General features: G+C 22.7%; 7 protein-coding genes across 7 annotated transcripts; 1 reads left to right on the plus strand and 6 right to left on the minus strand.

Annotated features, from left to right (window-relative positions):
- Positions 1 to 1973: 1973 nt before the first annotated feature.
- Positions 1974 to 3608, minus strand: SRAE_1000324900 (Hypothetical protein; the record flags this gene model as incomplete). Its single annotated transcript, XM_024650417.1, has 1 exon — positions 1974 to 3608. One exon carries the CDS (start codon positions 3606 to 3608, stop codon positions 1974 to 1976), a length of 1635 nt encoding a protein of 544 aa, XP_024504197.1.
- Positions 3609 to 4145: 537 nt separating this feature from the next.
- On the minus strand, positions 4146 to 6386 carry SRAE_1000325000 (Cystathionine beta-synthase; the record flags this gene model as incomplete). The annotated part of the gene is made up of 2 exons (XM_024650419.1): positions 4146 to 6118; positions 6179 to 6386. The coding sequence occupies 2 exons, from the start codon at positions 6384 to 6386 to the stop codon at positions 4146 to 4148; spliced, it is 2181 nt and encodes a 726-aa protein (XP_024504198.1).
- Positions 6387 to 7423: 1037 nt separating this feature from the next.
- SRAE_1000325100 (Hypothetical protein) lies at positions 7424 to 9406 on the plus strand (the record flags this gene model as incomplete). Its single annotated transcript, XM_024650420.1, has 1 exon — positions 7424 to 9406. The coding sequence occupies one exon, from the start codon at positions 7424 to 7426 to the stop codon at positions 9404 to 9406; it is 1983 nt and encodes a 660-aa protein (XP_024504199.1).
- An 889-nt stretch (positions 9407 to 10295) lies between these two features.
- Positions 10296 to 14690, minus strand: SRAE_1000325200 (Afadin; the record flags this gene model as incomplete). Its single annotated transcript, XM_024650421.1, has 6 exons — positions 10296 to 11363; positions 11415 to 11480; positions 11529 to 13486; positions 13583 to 13757; positions 13804 to 14502; positions 14547 to 14690. The coding sequence occupies 6 exons, from the start codon at positions 14688 to 14690 to the stop codon at positions 10296 to 10298; spliced, it is 4110 nt and encodes a 1369-aa protein (XP_024504200.1).
- Positions 14691 to 15755: 1065 nt separating this feature from the next.
- Positions 15756 to 18618, minus strand: SRAE_1000325300 (LDLR class B repeat and Epidermal growth factor-like domain and EGF-like calcium-binding domain and Low-density lipoprotein (LDL) receptor class A repeat and Six-bladed beta-propeller, TolB-like domain-containing protein; the record flags this gene model as incomplete). The annotated part of the gene is made up of 3 exons (XM_024650422.1): positions 15756 to 15995; positions 16041 to 18469; positions 18513 to 18618. 3 exons carry the CDS (start codon positions 18616 to 18618, stop codon positions 15756 to 15758), a joined length of 2775 nt encoding a protein of 924 aa, XP_024504201.1.
- A 445-nt stretch (positions 18619 to 19063) lies between these two features.
- On the minus strand, positions 19064 to 20828 carry SRAE_1000325400 (Hypothetical protein; the record flags this gene model as incomplete). Its single annotated transcript, XM_024650423.1, has 4 exons — positions 19064 to 19741; positions 19785 to 20197; positions 20246 to 20550; positions 20650 to 20828. The coding sequence occupies 4 exons, from the start codon at positions 20826 to 20828 to the stop codon at positions 19064 to 19066; spliced, it is 1575 nt and encodes a 524-aa protein (XP_024504202.1).
- An 832-nt stretch (positions 20829 to 21660) lies between these two features.
- On the minus strand, positions 21661 to 21912 carry SRAE_1000325500 (Proteolipid membrane potential modulator family-containing protein; the record flags this gene model as incomplete). Its single annotated transcript, XM_024650424.1, has 2 exons — positions 21661 to 21810; positions 21856 to 21912. The coding sequence occupies 2 exons, from the start codon at positions 21910 to 21912 to the stop codon at positions 21661 to 21663; spliced, it is 207 nt and encodes a 68-aa protein (XP_024504203.1).
- Between the last annotated feature and the right edge of the window lie 1230 nt (positions 21913 to 23142).

A 23142-nucleotide genomic window follows, 5' to 3' on the forward strand; every position in this document is an offset into this window, starting at 1 on the left:
TAATTTTGTAGCTATTTGTTATCTACATTTTTTAAATAAATAAAAAAAAACAAAAAGTTCGAATGTAACATTAATATTTTGATAATTTCAATGATGGTGTTTATCTTAAGAAATGACATTTTTACTATAAAATAATATTACTTCAAAAAGTGCATTTTTTATAGCAATGGTCAAAATTACAAGGGCTAACTTTTAAACAAAAAAAAAGGAACAATTTATTTTGATTATTTTAGTGAAAAAAAAAATATTTTAAATGATAGAGAGTAAAAAGATGTTTTAATAGTTATTTTAAAAATTTTTAAAATTAAAAAAAATAAAACATTCATTTACAACAAAATAAATGATAAAATTTTTTTTAACAAATTGAAGTTGAAATATTTTTAGGTGTCAATAATATTTTTATATAAAAATTAATAAATCCATCTTTTTAAAATGTTAATAAATAATAATAAATAAATTTATAGCAACAAATATATATTATGACGTATAATCTCTTTTTTTTTTTTATCAATTCTACAAATCAATCTATTTTATTTATATTTTAAAAATTTTTACACAACAATTAATTAAAAGTATTCTTAAGATTTATAAAAATTGCACTAAACTTTAATAATATTTTTAAATAGAATATAAAATAGCAAAATTATTTATTATCATATTTTAAAATTGCTTATAAGTATAAAAAATGTTACAACAGATTAGGAAAATTTGTAATTATTTAAAAGATAGTTTGTTAAATAATAATTAAATATATTTGATGAAAAATATATAGAAAAAAAGTAGTTTTAAGGCATATGATAATAAATGATAGTTACTTAAATTAAATTATATTAGTTGTAAAAAATTTTTTTTTATTTTATCTTAAGTAATTACTCTAAAAGATTGGTTAAAAACTAATTTTGTAAAAAAAGTTTATTACAATGATTTATGCACTTTTATTTTTAAAGTATTTTAGTTATTAATATATCATTTGGTATATTTTATTTGTATAATGATGCAATTTTCTTATGTTTTTTATTCTTATGTAAATTTTGTTAAATTTTTAGTTAAAAATAACTTTTATTTTATACTTTTACTTTTTTTAGTTAAGTAGATTTAATAGAACAATAAAATTTTTTTTCTTATATTTAAGTTAATTGATGTAATAAAAATTTTAAACCTTAAAAACATTATATATAAATTCAAAGAAAAAGGAAATAAAATTTTTTTTAAAAAAAGAAAAAAAAATTTTTTTTGTTATGAAAACCATAGAGTAAATATAGTGATAAGAAATTTATATGTAATAATCCTCATGTGATGACGTTAAAAAGCATTAAATTAAAATAATGCCTAATATTTAGATACAGAAATATTATTAAATTATTATTATGTGGAAAAAAATTTTATTACTTTCTTAGTACTATAAGTTAAATAAAAAAAAAATACTTAAATAAAAATATTACAAGAAACAAAACAAAATAATTATTTTTAGTATCATTTTATGTAATTTTATATTCAATGTTTATATATTTTTATAAAAATTGTAAATAATAAACTTAGTAACTGATAAAAAGTTTAGTAACTTTATCAAACTTAGTGTGAACTTTACTGATTATATTTGACACATCATTATTATATTAATGTTTTTTCAAAATAATTTATTTATTTTATTTTTTTTTCCTTTTAAACTAAATTTTCTTATTAAAAAAAATCATTTTTAAAAACCATTAAAAAAAACTATTTTAAATAAAGAAAGATATTATTTTAGCTTTTAAATAATTATATAATAGAAAAATATATATTTTAAAAATGAATAAACATCAAAAAAAATAGTCATTGAAGTTAATATAAAATATATTACCCTCTTAGGGAATTATTATTTTAACTTTAAATTAAAAATAAAAAAATTATAGTACAAGTTTTTTAACATAAATTTATTGTTATTGAATAATTAATTAATCTCACCACAATATATATATGTACAATGTTAATATTTAACAAAAGAAATAAAAATTATCTTGAAATAATCTTTTATATTTTTTCCATTGTTTGATATCATTAAAGAAAATAAACCTTCCACGAGAACTTTGAACACGTTTTGAAAATCTTTCTGAATATTTTTTTATAAGTTGTTGGGATAAAAGTTTTTTAGTATCATCAGCCTCTAAACAATTGTTACTTCCAATGGCAAGAAGTTTTATTGTATCTGGAATATGAATAAAAAAATTTTGATATGAAACAAATGCTTTTAAATTTTTTAAAATACTAAGACAGTCAAAATCTTTAAATGTTACTTCCCAAGTTACTAGTATTTTTATATTTGGTAGACATTCATTTAATCTTTTCATTACATCTTTAGTTAAATTAGGAATATTCCATAATTCTACTCTTTCAATACATTTAGGCAATATTGAAACAATAAATTGTAAGTCATCATAAAGTATTTCATTATTACAATCTTCAATATCATTAAAATTTTCCAAAAATTCGATTTTTATTTTTCTTAACTTATTACATTGTTTTAATGATAAAATACTTAAATCAGATAAATTCTTTTTTTTCATTTCTTCTCTTATATTAAGTAGGGATATTCTTATTTCTATCTTTTCTACATTAATAAAATGTTGTAAATTTTTTATCACAACCATAAACATTGAAAAACCACTAATGTAATTAAAAAAAGATGTTACAATATTTTCAATTGGATAAAGTACACACCTTTCAGTGGAACAGATAAGATCACGTCTTCTTTTTAATAAAGGAATAATATGACCAATGTCACATTTAACTTTAATTTGATATTTTGTAGCCATTTTTTGAATCATATAAGCTAAATTAATAAATATATTATATTCATCAGAGTAACATTCTAAAGTTAATGTTGCATTTTTTCTTCTTGATAATTCTTTTAAAATTTTTTCCAAAATACATTTATTTTTTATTAATCTTATAAATCCAGCTTGAATATGTACAACGGTAATTATTAATTCATTAAACTTTGGAAAACCACCAAAAATCTCAGTTTTTAAATTGTCATATTTTTGAACATCAGACATAAAAACAATATCAGGAATTTTTATACGTTTTATATTTTGATGGTTCATGTAACTTATTGTATGTAAAACTAAATTATGGTTGTTTTGACTAAATGAAATATCTTCTATTTTAAATTCAATACTTGTTACATGTTTTCTAAAACTACAATTAATATTTGCTTCAATAATTAATCTCTTGATAAACATGTCAATTAAATTAGCATTAATGTTTTCTAATGTATTTACAATTTCAAAAGTAATCTCATTTTTAAAAGTAATAGTTTCACCATTAAAATTTTGAACAGTTTCTAATTCTTTACAAAATTCTTCATCCTTTAAATAATTAATATTATGCAAATTTTGTATATCTTTAATTTCTGGATTTCCTTTAGTTTTAATTAAAATATACTGTTCATCAAAATAACGAAACATATCTCTTCTAATTTTTTCATGGTAAATTAAATAATCCATATATTTGGAAGTTTTGGCAAGATTACTAATATCACAAAATGTTGATAATTTTTGAAGTATCTTTTTTCTTATTAAACTGATTTCCATTAAATCTATAAATGTTATCATTTCTATAGTTTCCATAGTAAATATTAATGATAAAATAGAACTAAAAGTAAAAGGATAACTTAAAAAATTTAGTCAAGATGATATATAAATAATAGATTAATTTATTTATATACAAGAAAAAAAAATAGTAACTTGTTATTAACATAAAATTGTTTGAATGTTAGTAGTTGTTTTTATATAAGATTAGTATGTTTATCTTAAAATTATGCCAAAAGGATTGCTTTTTGTGGCAATAATTATATTTTATAATTAAAATTAAAACAAATGAACAAAAAGTTTTAAATATGTTTGATTATTAAAAATGAAAGTAAGATTGTTTTATATATTAAATTAATGTAAATTTAATTTGTTAATCATATTAAAATAAAACTTTTACTTATCTATTTGTTTGCATTATTAATCTTAAAAAATAATTTATTGAATAAAAAAGTATTAACAAAAAATAAATATCAATTAAAAATATAAAAAAATACTTTTATTTAATTTTGTTAATAAAAAAAAATAATTACATAAAGTTAAATGGAAAAAAGACATATTTTTAGTTAAAAAATTTTATTCACATGTTTCATAATTTCTTTTTTTCATCCATTCAGGATCAACAAATTTTGAAATATAATTATTAACAGAGTCAGGTAAAATGATAACAATTCTTTGACCTTTTTTTAATTTTTTAGCACATTCCAAACCAGCCCATGTACAAGCACCTGAAGCTCCACCACACAATAATCCTTCTTTACGTATTAATTTATTTGCTGTTTCAAATGAATTTTTATCATTTACTTTCATCCAAATATCTACAACATTTTGATCAAAAATAGCTGGAATAAAATTACAACCAATATCTTCAATTTCAGTACTAAAAGTTTCTTTATTTTTTGAATCAGAAAATACGGATCCTTCCAAATCTGTACCAACAATTTGACAATAAGGTATTTTTTCTTTTATTTTTTTACCAATTCCTGTTATAGAACCACCAGTACAGGCTCCAACTACAACCATATCAATTTTATTTTGACAACTATATAAAATTTCTTCTGCTGTCAATGAATAATGAGCCTGAGTATTGGCAAAATTTGTATATTGATCAAGAATAATTGAATTTGGTATTTTTTTATGTAACTTAATTGCCATGTCAATATATGATTTAGTTGATGTTATCTCATTTTCAATAGATGTTTTTATAACCTCAGCACCTAATGTTTTTAAAATAATTTCTTTTTCTTTTGAAATATTATTTGTTGTAACAATAATACAATGATATCCTTTAACAGCAGAAACAAATGCTAATCCAATTCCTAAACTATCAGTTGTTGGTTCAATAATTGTCATTCCTGCTTTAAGAGATCCATTTTCTTCGGCTGCTTCTATCATACGAAGGGCAACACGATCCTTAATTGAACCTGAAGCATTAAAATATTCACATTTTACAAGTACTTCTGCTTCAATACCCAATTCTTTTGGAAGTTTATTAAGCCTTATTAATGGAGTATGACCAATTGCCTCAAGAATAGAATTCATAACTTTACTTTTTATTGGATTAAAAGATGGTTCAGATAAGGGATATTTCCATTTTTCAGATGGTTTTTTTGTTGGATCGTATTGTATATTATTTTCAAATAAATTATTATCAATTGAAATTATTGGAATAGTATCAATTTTATCTATTAAGTGATTTTTAATCAACCAATTATCATCACAAAATCTTGTATAATAATTACGAATTCCATCTGGTAGTATTACAACACAATTTTGCCCTTTTTTTAATTTTTTAGCAGCTTGAAGAGCTCCCCAAACATTAGCACCTGATGATCCACCACATAAAATTCCTTCTTTTTTAATTAAATCACGAGCCATTATAAATGAATTTTTATCATTTGTTTTTACCCATTCATCAACAACACTAACATCACATACATTTGGAATATAATCATGTCCAATACCTTCAATTAAATAACCATGTACTTTACCATTTGGATCTGATATTAATGAACCTTCAGGATCAACACCAACAATTATTGCTTTAGGTACATCTTTTTTTATTTTTTTAGCTAATCCTGATATAGTTCCTCCTGTACCAACACCAGCTACAACCATATCAACATTACCATTTAATGAATCTATAATTTCAGTAGCTGTTGTTTCATAATGTGCCATTGGATTTCCGGCATTATTATATTGATTAAGAAAAGCACCACCTTTAATTTCTTTTCCAAGTCTAGCAGCAACAGAAACATATGATTCTGGTGAATCTTTAGGTACCTCTGTTGGTGTACGAATCATTGTTGCACCAAGAGCTTTAATTATAACTTCTTTTTCTTTTGACATTTTTTGTGGCATACAAATTATACATTTGTATCCTTTAATAGTTGCTGCTAAAGCAAGTCCAATTCCTGTATTACCTGATGTTGGTTCAATTAATGTCATTCCTGGTTTTAGAATACCTTCTTCTTCAGCTAAATCTATCATTTTTATAGCAATACGATCTTTTATTGATCCTCCAGCATTTAAATATTCTGGTTTTACATCTAAATTTATTATAAATTTTAATTATTATTAATTAATTAATTAAAAAAAAATAAACTTACAAACATTACACTCAATACCATATTCTTTAGGAATTTTATTTAATTTTATCAATGGTATATTACCAATTGCATCAAGTACATTATTATAAATTCTTTTATTTTCAAATACATGTGATTGAAAATTATGTATTCCAGTATTATCTTGAACACTCTTTTCAGTCCATGTTTTATTTGATGGAGGATTTTCATTAACAAGATTAGGTGGCATAATTAAAACTTTTATTAATAATTAAACTAAAATAATACTATGTATTTATAGACAAAAATTTTGTAGGCGTGAATGACATTATATTAGCAAACAAAACATTATGATAAAAAAAAATGATAGATAAGAAAATTATATTTTTATAGATAAAATATTTAACATAATCTTCAACATATTAAATGTAATTAATATAAAAAAATATAAATATAATGTACATTTTTATTAAATCATGAGTTAGCATTTTTTTTAATTGATATTCAGCTAATTAAAAATTAACAAAAATATATAATGTGGTAAAATAATATTTTTACTCAAAAAATTGACCAATGAAAGACGAAATAAGTTTGGTAAATGATATTATATTAATGGAAAAAATTTTTAATTAAAAGTTGACTAATTAATTTTTTGTATTGTATTGTTATTTTCAATATGTTAGCTTTCTTTAAATATTCAACATAAAATAAAGATTATTACGCTTGTATGATGACCTTGTGTCGGTGTTGTGTCTTATTTATTACAAGAAAATGTTTTATAATTAATAAATAGTCTGGCATTTCTAAGGTATAAAATCGAGAATGAAAACTTTTTTTTATGTAAGCACATACTTGAAGGTATTTTAATAAATAAAACGAATTGACAATATAATGAATTATTACATAATACATAAATTAATTATATTTTATGACACTTCAGATAAGTGACGGTTTTTTTTTTATGTAATTGAAAATTTAATTATGTTTTAATATTGTTTGTCAATCATTTCAATTATATACTTTATTATTGCTTTTATTTTCCTGAGAAAAATGTCAAGAATGACAGTTTTTTTAATTATAATTTTTTAATTATACTTAAATATTAAAAAAAAACAAATGATATATTTGATAAAAAAAATAAAAAAGATCAATAAATTTTTTTTTACATTGAATGAATATTTGCAAAAAGATATTGTGAATATTGGAAATTTGATTTAAGAATAAAATTTGAATATAATATTTTGTATTTATATAATGATTAAAAAATAGAATATACTTTCTCTTTCAATGTGGCTAATATTTTTTTTTGCCATTTCTACAATCTTTGCTAATAAAGTAATTTGGAATGGTGATAATTATGATTTTGATGTTACTACAAGTGCAAAATTAATTCCTGGAGAAAATGTAATAGGATCAGGAAGTGTAAATAAAAAAAATTCAAAATTAACACAAGTTATCGATATATTTCCACATATGACAATGAAAAATGTTAGAATATTAAATTTAAACATTAATAAATATGAATCTGGTAATGCAGGTTTTAAAATAACTATTGATAAAAATCATAAAAACAATCAAATGTTTGGCCAAGGACATGAAACAAATAATTATTTTATAGCATTATCATTTTCAACATGTCAACTTTTGCATTGTGAAGGTGGTATATATTTACTTCATAAGAAACCAGATACTAATTTTATAGCAAAAAATATAACGAATTTTTATGGAGCATTTTACTTGAAATTTATATCTAATGATATGTTTTTTTTGTTGGATGAATTTAATATTTATGATAATGAGTTTCCTTTAATTACTTGTCCTTATATTAAATGGACAAGTTTATATAGTGGTACAAAATTTGTCCCATTAGAAAATAGTGGTATTATATTTAAAAAATTTCAAGAACGACAAATTCTTGTACCAGGCTATCAAAGAAATAAATATTCTGATATATTTATTTGTGGATATCTTATATATATAGATAATTCTAAGTTAACTATTGGTCATAAAATAACTTATCACCAACAAAGTGATTTAAAAATAAAAACTTTTGACAATCCTAAGGATATATGGATATGTAATTCTAATGATTCTCCATCAAAATACTTTCATTTTGCATTTTCTAAAAATATAAAAGGAAATAATAAAATGAGATATATAAAATATGATTTGTTAAAAGAAAATAATTTGTATTATGATGATGTAATTTATTTGTATGATAAAAATAATGAAGTGATAAAGGAATTAAAAGAATATGGTGTAATTGATTTTAAAGGTATGAAAATAATAAAACCAAAATGTGCTAATAAATTATCTCCAAGAAAAGGTATTGTAAAAATTGTTAATGAAAATAAAATAAAAGTTTCAAATACAAACAATGATATAGAAATTATGTATGTTAATGAAGATATGTTAAATAATATTACTTCATATAAATGTAAAATTATTATTGATGGAGTAAAAGAAAATCCTTATTTATCAAACTTTTATGAACATGAAACTGAATTATTATTAGTTAGTAAAGATATTTTTGAAAATAAAATTATTCATAAAAATATTGTATTTAAAAATAATTTTAATGGTTTTGAAAAGTATAGTTGTGATATAAATGTTAAAAATAAATTTTTTAATGATATAAGTTATATCAAAAATTTAACATTTGTAACTATTCCAATAAATTCATCAGTATCTATGAAAACGGAATTTTGGAATACAAAAGATGATATTCTTATACAATGTCCAATAAAAATAACAACAATTGGAACTTTTTATAGTATGATTGTTATAGTATCAGAGAATTTATTATATAAAAAAACACTTAATGATAATTCAAAAATGTTTTATAATGAGGATAATTTTATAAGATTTAGACATTTGGATTTACTTGTTAAAGATATATCTTTTCAAAATATTACCACTAAATGTATATATGAAACTTTTAAAAATATGACATTTTCAATAACTAAAAATGGTCAAATTTTAAAAAATGAATTTTATGGATTAGGCTATTTATCAATGAATATGTTATTAGTAGTAATTATACTAGGACTTGTTCTCTTAATTTTTATTATTTTTATATTTGTTTTAATTATTGTTAGAATGAAAGAAAGTAAAAGAAAAAATAGAAAAAATGGAAAAAAATTAAAAAACGATTCATTTTCCTTATCATCACAATCACAATCTTCGTTTAAATCTTATACTTCAAACAATAAAACAGTTACAAAAAATTCTTCTTTGAGTAAAAGTAAAAGTAAAAATAAATGTAAATAAAAAAAAATAAGTCATATTAAATTTTATCATTATAAAGATTAAATTATACTAATTATTTTTATTTTTTGTAAATAGTATCTTTGCTAATATAACTAAACAATGTATATAAAAAAATTGCTATGATTTTCATAAAATTGTAATAAATATTTAATCAGTATAGTTAAACAATATGTTTTATCATTACACAATAACATGTTTTTTAAGTTAGATTATGACTGGAATCATATAAGGATAATTTTAAAATTTTATTAACATGTATATATGTACAAATAAAAAAAATCGACATATCTTATTTTGATATAAAATATCTGATTAAATATTTGATTTAAAAACATAAATACACTTTTTAAACTTAACACAATTTTAAAAAAAGTATATAAACGCATACTTTTTTTTTTATTAATCATAACTAAAATATTAAGAATGAATTTTTTTAATTTTATACTTGTTGCTCTTACTGTTATTGCTGTTACCCATGGATCTACTGTAAGTTAGATAATAGTAATTTTTAAAAACTTTTATTTAGAAGTCTGAATCCGAAAAGTCTGGTGATGGAGATTTTGAAATCAACGTTCATGTTATAGATAATGATCACTGAGAGTATTTTTACAAATATCTAACTTTGTTTTAAAATTTGAATGTTAATCAACATTATATTTAAATGACAATTTTAAAAATTTAAATTTTTACATTTATAAAACATTTTTTTACTTTTGTTTCTAAATTTAGTGGTTCAAAACTTTTTATCTTTAAAGGTTATTCATGTAATATGTTATAATATGAATCTCAAATAAAAACATTAATATTGTTATCAAAACAATGTAAACTTCATTAATTATTAATAACTTAGAAAATAAAGTAAAAACAAAATTTTAAAAGTGAAATTTTATTAACGCAAATTTAATTTATTTAAAAAGATTTTTGTATCATTATACACTTCATTTTTTCCAATTATTTGTACTCTTGGTTCATCTGCATCACCATCTTCTTTTCCTATTAATTTAAAATCGTCCATGATATCTTCAACAGCATCTTTTTGTTGTGGATTACTATTTTCTTTTTGAGTAAATAATTGTTGTGAAATTTCTTTAGATTTATCATCATCAATAGACAAATTAATTTTTTCTATATCCATCTGAAGAGCATCTATTGAATCTTCAATTTCAGTATGACAATAATTACCACTACTATTATCTATAGAAGAATTTTGAGTTTCTTGTTTTAATTCAAATTTTGATGTCATCTCTGATAAAGATAATATTGAAGGAATAAAATGTTTATATGTATCATTAGAACTTTTAGTAGTATTCTTCAATTGGTCAAGACCATCATGGTACCTCAAACTAACATTCTCAACTATTTCAGTACTTCTTTCTTCTGTCATTTCACTTTCCAATTTTTTATGTAACTCTTCTGATTTTCTTCTATTGTCATTACTTTGATAAATTCTTTTAAGTTGTAAATTGTTAGGTTGTACACTAGCAATTGGAATTGAAGATTTTTGTTGTGAATATAATGATGTTGAATCTAATTTCTTTAAATTTAATGAAATATTACTTGAAGGGATAATATTTTTATTAGGAGAACTATATATTGAATTATAACTATTGTAATTTATTGGATATCCTTTAAATAAATTATTTACAGTAGAAGTATTGTACTTTGATGGTCTTCCTGGTTGAATGACTATTGGACGATTTGTATTTCGTTTATATAAATTGTTTTGTAATAATGATTCACCTCTTGGAATATTTCTATTAAATGTTGAAGTATAATTATTACTATTTTTAAAAAATATAGACGATAAACCATTATAATAAGCAGCATTTTTTGCCACTTCAAAATATAATTGAGGACCACTTTGAATCATAATATTTGCTGCAGTTTCCTGTGATATACCAATTAATGAATGTCCATTTAATGATAACAATTGATCACCTGGTTCTATTCTACCATCCTAAAAAAAATATATTATTATTAAAAAGTTATTATATTTTTTGTAACTTACCTTATATGCAGCACCTCCTTCAAATACTTGCTTTGCATAAATTCCTACATTTGTATCATCTTTGCACTAGAAAAATAAATTATTATTTAAAATATTATTTAAAAAAAAACATACTTGTGCTGCAACAATTGAAAGACCAATACCATTATTAATTTTAGTAAATGATACTGATATAATTTGTGACTTAATTTTACTATTATTAACAAATGTTTGATTATATAACATATTATGATAATATTTAGATGAGGCAGATTCTGTAGAAGCTTGTGAAAATGTATCAAAATTATGAATATGATGTTTCATATGAACAGTCCAGGAACCATTGATATTAGGAAGTGAAATAAATCGACATAAACCTTGTCCTTCTAAATGATCTATCAATTCCATCAAATATGGTGGAATACCTTTTTGATGTTCAATAAGATATCCCTCCTGTGGAAAGGTAAATGGAATATTTAATCTTTTTTCTTCTAATAATTCAATAGATAAACCCTCTTCTCTTGCTGACTCATCTGCCAAACTTTGTGATAATTTTATACAATCATTAATGATATTTTCTGTAATTGGTGCTTCAGATGCTTCATTAATATATCTTGTTAGTAAATATTCAATTTGACGTGAATTTAATTTATAACAGGTAGCACCAAGTACGGCCACTTGATCAATTGTTTTAGGAGTTATTAATAAATTAACAGCCTGTTGAATTCTATCCATATGACATTCAAAAGCTAACTCCAATCCATGATTCTCTGCCCATTTATAAATATTAAAAAGTCTTTCTTTCAAATGAATGGCCCAGGAAAGTGTTAGGTGACGGGCACCTTCTTCTGTTCCAACCATCCAATTAAAAATATACATATTAACATAATGAAAAAGTTGTGAAAAAATTTGAATTTGTAAATTTGCATTTATATTATTTCTATGTAGTTGATTTACAATATTTTCAAAAATAACAATTGTTTCACTACTTGCTTCTGTATCATTTATTTCTACATTTAAGAATGAGTTCATTGTTTGAGATAATTTTATATGACATGCATCACTTAAAAGTGAAAAACATTTTTCAACAAGATTAAATAAATTATCTCCTAATTGTGATAATATTGAATTAAGATGAGTATCTGCTTGAATTATAAAAAGTAACTCAGAAGAAACAGTTAACCAAAAAGCTAAACTATCAATATTTGAAGATGTTGAATAGATTACATGTGTTATCTTTTTACATATAATATCAAAATATTGTTGAAGATATTCACTTCTTATACCCATATGTATATATGGTTTATATAATGTACATGATCTATGTCTTAATGACATATAAAGAATCAATGTTGGAGCAAGAGGTGAATTAGTTAATTGAATTGTTGAATTAGTTATTAATAATGATAAAAATAAATTATCATTACCATATTGATTGTTAACTTCTATCAGACCAGGTAAATTTTGAGGAGGATAAATTGGAGGATGTTGAAAATTTCCATAACATGTATTTGACGTAAGATGATATGATGATTCCCTTCTTGTAATAATTGGTGTTGCATATGGATTTGTATCATAACATTTTTCTACAGAAACATTTTGATTGGTAATTGAATTTGAATAAAATCTAAATTTATGTACATCTCCTATTTTTATAATAAACCCATTTTTCAGTAATGTTGTTGAGGTAATTTTTTGCCCATTAACTTCAACTAAATTTCTTTTATCTAATGGAGTTATTGAAACAGTGCCATCAGAAAATGAGATTAAACAATGTCTTGGAGTTATATTTTGCCCGGTCAGTAATATTCCTTGATTTTGTGGTTGTGCTAATTCTTGACTTGAACCGATAATTGTTACGCTAGGTTGAATTGTGATGGCTGACTCATGATTCTCTCTTTCTGTTAAATTATTAATTGGAACAATAATTGGTCTTATAGAAATAAATTTATCCATTTCAGAAGATGTTGATGGTGAAATAGTTGATATTTCGATATGATGTTGATATTGTGTCATTGAGAAATTTCCAAAAGGTTTCTCATCAAAATTTTGGTTGACAGATGAACGACGCCTCAAAGTGAAAATGATTTCATCTGAAAAAATAAAAGTTATATAGATATACAGAATGTGGAAGAATATATTTGGATATTTTTATGAATTTGTATTAAAAAAGATTAAAATAACTATACCATTTGTTATTGTAGTATCATTTTGATTTTTCTTATAGTTAAGAAGATTCAATAAAGGATATTCATTGTCACCTAGTATTCTTTCACCAAAAACTTCTGGATCTTTGGCTTTTTTTTCCTTAATATCAGAAGAAGATTTGGATATTTCATTTACAAGTTTTTGTGGAACAATTTTCTAAAATTACTTATTAATATGGAAACACAGTAAATAATAACTTTACCTGAGTTAAAACAAAATTAGATGAATCATCATTCTCAAGACCATACTTTTGAAGTGCTTCATTTAATATTTTTGATGTAGTGTCGTAAATTGAAGCAAGTATTGAAACATATTTTTTGAATGAATTAATATTATAACTGTATATTTTTAATGATCCACCATTACCACTTACAATTTCTTTTAATTTATTTTCTAGTTTTTGTTCTCTTTGTTTTTTCATAACAATTTCAGGATTAGAAATTGTTCTATTAAATGAATTACTAGGTACATCATCAAGTATCTCTTCTGCAATAGTTTTTGATTCTTCAAGTTGATTCTTCCCATTATCCATACTTTTTGATCGTTTCTTTAATTTATTTCTAAATCTCTTTGAAAATCTCCCCACATTTCGATTAATCTTTTGTGGTTCACAATTATTTTTTAGTAAAAATTTACCATCTTTGTCATCTTTATGCCAATTTAATTGTACAAGTAATGGTTTCTCATCTTTATCTAATTTTCTTTCATTACCACTTCCATGAACTTCCCATAAGGAGTATTCTGGTGTTGATAACATTTTCATGTCAGGTCTAAATTTTTCTACCAATGCTTCAATAACTGTATCAGTTGTTGCTGTAGATGAGATTCTAAGACACTTTGAAAATACTTTTTCTCCAACATCACGAAAATAAAATCTCATTACACCATATATTTCATTACTCTAAAAAAAACTAACTTTATTATATTAATTTTAAAATTTCTTACATCATCTTCAGGTAATGAAATAGCAAACAACTCAAGTCTATTTTCATTCCAATTTTGTACCAATTCAGTCAAATGTCTCCTCCTACTTCCAAAATCTTCCTCCACAAATGAAGATTCTGACTTAGAATCAACAAAATCAGACATTCAGATGTTAGTAAAAAAAAAAGTTAGTCAATCTAAAAAGTATAATGCTATCATGGATGGTTTAAATTTATAATCATTGACTTATATATTTAATAACAATTGTTTGTTACTTTAAATCAAACAATATTAATTATTTGGTAGATTACAACTAGCTTTTTCAAAGTCATTTTTACAATGAATATAAACATTGCTATCAATTTATGAGTTGCTTTTTTTATGTCGTTATTTGGTGGTGTAAATAGTTAAAATATGTTTTGCTATTCAATGTTAAACTTGTTGATGATAAGCGTGATCAGAAAGTTATTTTATCTTGATTTTGTTGACATGTCATTTTTTCAATTGTTTGATGCTAGTAATTAAATTTCTGGGTTTTGTTTTTGTTATAGAGAAATTTTTTACAGATATTTTGTTTCTTAGAATTTTATTACTTAGATGATTTGTGAATATTAAATGATGTAACAAGAAAACATAAAAATTATTGCACTTTTTATAAACGAAATTTGAAGTAATAAAAGATCTTCTGGTTCTTAAGTATTATATAAAAAAATTTTCTTTGGGGAAAAATTACTATGATTACGGGAAACAAATTAAAAAAAAAAGAAATATATTCCCATGTATATGTGGCTCCGGGAACAAGAAAACTTTCATTTAAATATATCTAGCGAAAGAAATACTGCAGTAATAAAATTTTTAAGAAACAGTTGCTGTTTCTTTTCTGATATATTCTAATCAGCATTAAGTTTCTACAAGATTTAAAAATTTTGTATTCATAATCATATTTTTTTTTTCTAATAAAAAAAATGGACTATATTACAATGTAAATTTTATTTTTTGTTAACAATTTTATGGATATATATATATTTATTTATGGCATCGAATTTAGGATCATCAATTTAATGTACACTTATATATTTGATAATTATCTAACTACGTAAAAATTTCTTAACAGTCAAAATATTTTTCGAGAAGATAATATTCAAAAAAAATATCAATTTCTTCAAAATATTGATAAAAATAAAGTATTTAACTAAAAATTTCTTTTCACTATAAAAAAATAATAGATTTTCATCTAGCTTCATATGTAGGATTAGAAAAAGCCATTGGATTATTTATATTGTATTGATTATTTTGGTGCTCAGTTAATGAAACCATTGGGTTTGAATAATTATTTGTTGTATCCAGAACACCTAGATTTAAAAGTCCATCCATATCCTGAGATCTTCTCTCAGTTGTAGATTTGTATATTGGATTACTATATCTTAATATTTTTGTTCTTGAAGGTTGATCGTATGAATAGTAGAAATACTGTACAAAATTAAGATTATAATTAAAATTAATTAAAAAACTTACCAAAGAAATTGCAATTAAAGATATAATAATAATAAGTACAACAAATACCAACATTCCATTTATTAATGCTTCATCTTGATTTTGTTTATCAACAAAATTAACAATAGAATCAACATCAGCTTGACATGTTCCGTTTACAAGAGTAGACTCCTCACTACATACACATGAATAACTTAATCCATCAAAAACAGTTTCTACACCATATGGTACAAAGAAAGATTGACACTTTGGCAGACAAAGATCAGAACATCTATGTGTCTTACATTTATCTGGATGATCTGGTTGGACAGTTTCATGGAAAATTCTCACAGTCATTGGTGAAGATACATGTTCCAGAACCTCTGAAACATCGTTTCCATTAAATTTGTTAGCAGAAACAATTCCTTCCTTATCCCAATCAGTCCAATATAACTTTTCTTCAAATACAGCTAAAGAAAAGGGATGATTGAGTTTTTCATGAGAATGAATAACTGTACGTAAACCATTTCCAAAGTAATTCATTGAAGATATTGACTTAATTTTTGCATCAGCAAAATAAACTTTTTTTTCCAATAAATCAAGAGCCAAACCATTTGGCCATTTAATATTTTCTCCAGATGCAATAACTTGCCTATAATTTCCATTCATTGCAGAACGTTCAATCTTAGCATGTTTACCCCAATCTGTCCAAAAGATTAATCCTACAGATGGATCAACAGCAATAGCTCTAGGTTCATCAAGAGATGTATTGAAGAGAACTCTACTTTTACGAGTTTTAATATCAATAACACTGATTTGTTTTCTAAATGAATCAGTCCAAAACAATAAACCATGAACCCAGTCTATTGCAAGACCATCAGCATTAACAACACCTTTTACAAGCATTGTTCCATTTCCACTACTACATTTATTAATATTATAAGTTGGTTCTATATGATCCATTTGACATGCCATAATACGTTCACCTATCAAATCAGACCATATAATAATACCATTCTTGTGCCAATAATCCATTGCAACAGCTGATTTTAAAGATGAAATGACTGGAGTGATGATGTGTTTTGTCATATCATACTGTCTTATTGAAGCACGGTTTGTTAGTAGCAATAATGGATTTGATCCTGAAGCACGACATTTATGAGGAATGATTGTTTTATTGTCAACTGGAACAAGTTTAAATCCAAGATAACAGTCACATTTATAGGATCCTGGTAAATTATAACATATTTGATCACAGATTCCTTCAGTACTACATTCATTTATATCAGCACAAATATCACCACGAAGTTCAAAACCACTCTTGCAATAACAAATTGATCCATTATATTTGGTATCACGGCATTCACAATTTGGTGAGTCTTTTCTGCAAGAATGGATTTCTTTATTACAAACAGAAGTTATGCAATTATTATATGACATATCATCTATACATAGATTAACATAATCAATGCAAGTTTTTGGTGTACCTGGACATTCATATTGTGTAGTTATATCACATGTTATATTATTAGGTATGTGAGGACAATTAGATTCATCTGTTCCATCATTACAATCAACTACCCCATCACACCATAATAATTTTAATCTACAAACATTGTCACATTTCATTTCATTATCATTACATGTTTGTTCCATACAATTTTTTTCATCACTACCATCTGGGCAATCGACATCACCATCACATTTCCAATTTTCAGAGATACATCGTGTACCTCCATCACATTTAAATTCACCAGAAGTACAATTTTTTGAAAAATGTGAACTAAAAGAATTACAGTCACTTTCATCAGAATGATCACTACAATCAGCATCACCATCACAACGCAAATTTAGTGGTAAACAACGACCATTACTTTTACATTTAAAATGTGTTCTAAGATTACAATCATCTTTACAGTTATTTTCATCACTTCCATCATTACAGTCCTTCTCTCCATCACAGACCCATCTTTTGTAAACACATTGTCCATTGTCACATAAAAATTGATTACTGGAACAAGTAGCATTCTTTGAACAATTATTTTCATCAGCACCATCAAAACAATCCTGTGATCCATCACATTTCCATGAATCTGGTACACATGTAGATTTTCCATCTCCACTCTCTAAACATTTAAAATTTCCATTAGTACAGGTTATATTATCTTCACAACCATCTTCATCTTCACCATGTATACAATTATATTCTCCATCACATCTAAGTTCTTTTGGAATACATGCAAGTCTTCTATATATATTTACATCACTAAATATTCTTGCTAGATCATCAATTTTTAATACTTTTTGTTTGTAACAATGAAATTCATTATCACTATCACATGTTGCAGGTGAATTTAATGTGGTACAATTTACTTCATCACTTCCATCAATACAATCATGTTCACCATCACATTGCCAAGACTTTTCAATACACAATCCATCTCCACAGAAAAATGAATCTTTAGCACATGCTATATAATATAATTAATATTAATGATATTTTATTAAACTTACTTATTGGAAAATGATCTGTTTGTGAGTTAATAGGAGATGAGTTAATTTTGTTAGTTAATAATAAGATTACAGTAAGTAGTAAAAGACTCACCACTTTAGTATCCATTGAAAGTTGTTAAAAAAAAGATACCTTGTGATTGTTGATCATAAAAATCATTTATATTTATAATAATTTATTTCATCACCCAACAACATTGCTTGTTTTATTTTTATCAAATGTTAATTGTTTGATGTATTTGATATTTGATGATAGATGTTACAATAATGTTAAGCTGTGAGATATGTGTATCAAAATAAATTCTGACTATCATGATAAAAAAAAAAAAAAAACTTAGCTTAAAGTTAGTGTAAAGATTAGTTTAGATATGTTGACGTGGTATAAATGTATATTTTAAGCATAACCTGTTAATATATATTGTTATGTGAAATACATTTCTTGCTATTTTTAAAATTTCAATGAATTTTATTTTTAAAAAATAATTTTTACATAACGAAATCACTTGAAAAAACGATCACTTTTATTTGATGTTAAACAATTAGGTAAATTGTATTTAAAAATAATAATTAACTAAATATATTTTTGTGTATATAATTATTGAAATGATATTTAAAGGATTCTTCCAAATGAATAACCATTTTTCATTGATTTTGTTAGATGGTCTATATATTAAATATGGATCATCATTCTTATCAATTCCATATTCTTCAAATTTAGTGTTATACAAAGTTTTTGGATCTTTGTATGAATTTATCTTATCTTTATACATTTTTTCCAAATCTTCTATTCTATAATATTTGTCTACACATTCATAAGAAAAATGACAAAAAATTGAGGGATCACTTTGTGAAAATATCATATAAGATCCCATGGTAATTTCATTGCATCCTTTTAATATTAATTTATTTGATATTGATGAGTATGGTGAATTTTCAGAATTAATTTTTTCTTCCTCAATTAATTTATCTTCATGGTACCATTTAAAAGGTAAATTATTAATTTCTCCACAAGACATTTCAACAGGCATAGAATCATTAACACTTTTAATAATATTGATTTTTTCATCACTTCCTTCTGTTAATGGAGTAGCAAAAGTTAGAAGGCATTGAATATCATCTTGAGCATTTGTAAAAAATGCTAATCTCCATACTGAGTGAACATTATTAGGCATTCCTTCCATTGAATCTTTTTTTAATCTTATTTTAGTCACTAATCTAGTACTTGAAAATTCCTGAAAAAAAAATTAAATATAATAATATAAAAATATAATTTACAAAATCAGGATCCCCATGTTTAGCAACCTGTTTCCATTGTGGATCCTTAACTTTAATACCTTTATCAACGTATAATTGCTTTAACCATATAGAAGATCTCATACTATAATATTTTCCTATTAAATCACACTCAAAATTAACTTCTTCAATAACTTTTGGTCTAAAAGATTCCCATTTATCATTTTCAATTGATACTCCATCAACATTTGTTATTTCAAAAGTATGTGTTATTTCAATTTTACCTATATCTCGATATTTTTCATATTCATAATAACATATTACTTTAATATTTTCTAATATTTCTTTTTTTAGTTGAAAAAAATATATTTCAATCCATATATCTTCATCTGTTACAAGATATTCTGTTGTACCTTGAAGCCCATTATTATAATCGTCAAATAATGTTGTCTTTTCTGTTTCTCCAGGATTATTATTAAATATTATTATTTTTATAAGTTTACCAGCTTTTATTATAGGATTCTTATGACATTTTATATAAAAATTTTCTGTGCTATTTTTTTTATGAACATAAACTTCTTTTTCCTTAGGTTGAATGGTAAGAGAAATAGAAAAATTATCTGTTTGAAGATTTTTATTTTCACTATTACCATAAACAATTACCTCGCACTTGAAAACTAAATAATTTTTTTTATATGTTTCTATAATTTCATTAAATTTTTCCCCACTTGAACCACCACGTTCACATTTACCTTTCATGTTGCCATTAACATTAAAAGATTTTCTACATATTTCTGTTTCTGGATTTCTAAAATTTTTATATTTTATCAATTTATGATACTCAGGAGAAATATTTATATTTGATAAAACATTACAAGATAACTTTTTAACAAAATGTTTCTCATACTCAACAATATAATTATTTTTATCAATTTCTTGAATTGTCAAATTTCTATTAAATATTTCATATCCAACTGCCTTTTCAAATTTCCACAATATTTTAGGATATTTTATTATTTTAATATATTCTTGATTTGTCAATATAAAATTATATAATAATAAAAAATTAATAAAAATGATTACCATCTTTAAAGTGAAAAAAAATGAAAAAAGTGATAGGTATTATTTAACATTTATATAATTCATGATAAATTTCAAATTTTGACTATTATTATAAAATAATTATTCAAAATAATATAAAAATTTAAAAAGTTACTAATCGGTTAAAAAGAAATAAAAAATGATTAATTTTTTTATTGATAAATATACATTATTTGAGAAAAATTTTTTAATTATTTTGTTAATATTTATTCTGAATTAGATAACAAGTAAAAACATATTTATCAAGTATATTTATTCATATATTATATTGTTAAAAGAAACTTTTTAATTTACTAAAAAATATCTTGAAAATATTTCTTTTTTATATATTTATTTAATAAGATACATCTTGAACATAGGTTAATTTATTGAAATTATTTTTACTCTTTTACCCTATAAAGTGTCTATTGAATCAGAAATATTATTTAATTCTACTTTCTTTTAGTTTCAAATATTATAAATCAAGCACAATAAAGTAGACATAAAAAACAAAGTAATTAAATAAAGTATGTTTTCAATTAAATAAAACTAAGTATTTAAAAAAAAAGAAATAAAAAATTCTTTTTTTCTAAGTACAATACATTTTATACAAAAAAAACGTGATAAAGAAAACATTAACATAATATGTTTAAGAAGATTAAAATCACATTGTTGTAGTTGATTTTATTTACCAGAAATATAATAAATTAAATTATAATATTTATTATTATTATTATTAAAAATACAGTGAACATTTCATTAAAAAGAGAAGATAATTTTAGTCATTAAATTAGGTTAATGAAGTTAAAATTGATAAAGATAAAATATTCCATCTTCTTCATGGTCCTTGGAGTTGATTTTCTTCTGGAACACGAACAAAACAGACCCATATAGCGTGGACGATTCCTGGTAATGCACCAAAAATAAAAAGAAGAATATTTAGTATAAATTGAAGTCCAATTCCATCTTTTATCAAAACAGCTACAGGCTAAAAATAAAATATTAATATTTTTAGTAATATTCCAAAACTTACGGGAAGAAAAAGTGCCAAAAGAATGAGGCAAACTTTGTAGCAAGTATCATCAACCATTTTCAAAAAAAGAAAATCTAAATAAAAAAAAATTACAAAATAATATGATATATAAAACTTTAACTAAATATATTTTTATGTATGATATTTATGAAAATATTTTATAGTAATAAAAGTAACAAAACAATCAATAGAAAAAATGGGTATCACTATATGAGAGAGGGAGTTTGACATTGAAAATGGATATAAAATCAATTGTATGTCAAAAGATATGAGTCATATTATTATTAATATAAAACTTGCAGTTTATTTAAAATAAAAGATGGCGATGATATTTTCTATTAGACAATTCAAAGTTTGAAAAAGTAACTATGGTAATATTTTAAATTTAAAATAGAAAAATAATGTAAAAATAAATAAATACTTGTAGACTTAAATGTTGTAAATATAATTTTTTGGTAAACAAATGTTTGGTGTTATGATATATACAAATAAAAATTTTATCATAATTCTTTTTTACAACTGAATATCAACAATAAAGTTAGATTCGAAGAAGACATTGTAGTTATAGTGATAAACTGATATTTCATAATGAATACAGGTGTTTAGAAACTATTATTAAAAGAGGATTTTATAATAATAACAAACTACTTTATTGTATATTATGAAAATTATTGTATACAGAATGTTAAATAAATTAGAATATATTAATCTTAATATTGTATAGTTTTTTTTAAATGTTTTTTTAAAAGTTAATGGTTTCTATAACATTGAATTAAAATTGTTTATAAATTTTACGGAAAAAAAATATGTAATTTTATTAGTAATTTTCAAGTTTTGATAAAATCTTTTTACAAATATAATTTTTTTGTTGTATTAAGACAGCTGTTGATTTTTTATACCTACTGAATTTGTTCAATAGTAATTTAAAATGTTTAGTTTATTAATCATACATTGACAGGTGAAGCATTTTGAAGAACATCTTTCATTTAGCTATTAATTGTATTATATTACAAGAAAAGTGAATATTTGATAATAAGAAAGACAAAAAACTTGACAATTTATTATAATTATTTTCTTTTTTTTGATAAAAAAAATGAAATTGTAATAGTATATAAATAATTTATATTTTTTAAATTTATAAACATATCATTTACAAAAGATTATTTTAAAGAAAATAACAAAAAAATAGACATAAAATGACGTTTTAAGTAGAAAAAATGGCAAAAAAACACATAATATGAAAAATTAACGTGTGAATCTGTAGATTGAAGTCTTCTGAAGCCAAAA

This window comes from Strongyloides ratti (genome assembly GCF_001040885.1).
Source record: "Strongyloides ratti genome assembly S_ratti_ED321, chromosome : 1".
Lineage (NCBI taxonomy): Eukaryota > Metazoa > Nematoda > Chromadorea > Rhabditida > Strongyloididae > Strongyloides > Strongyloides ratti.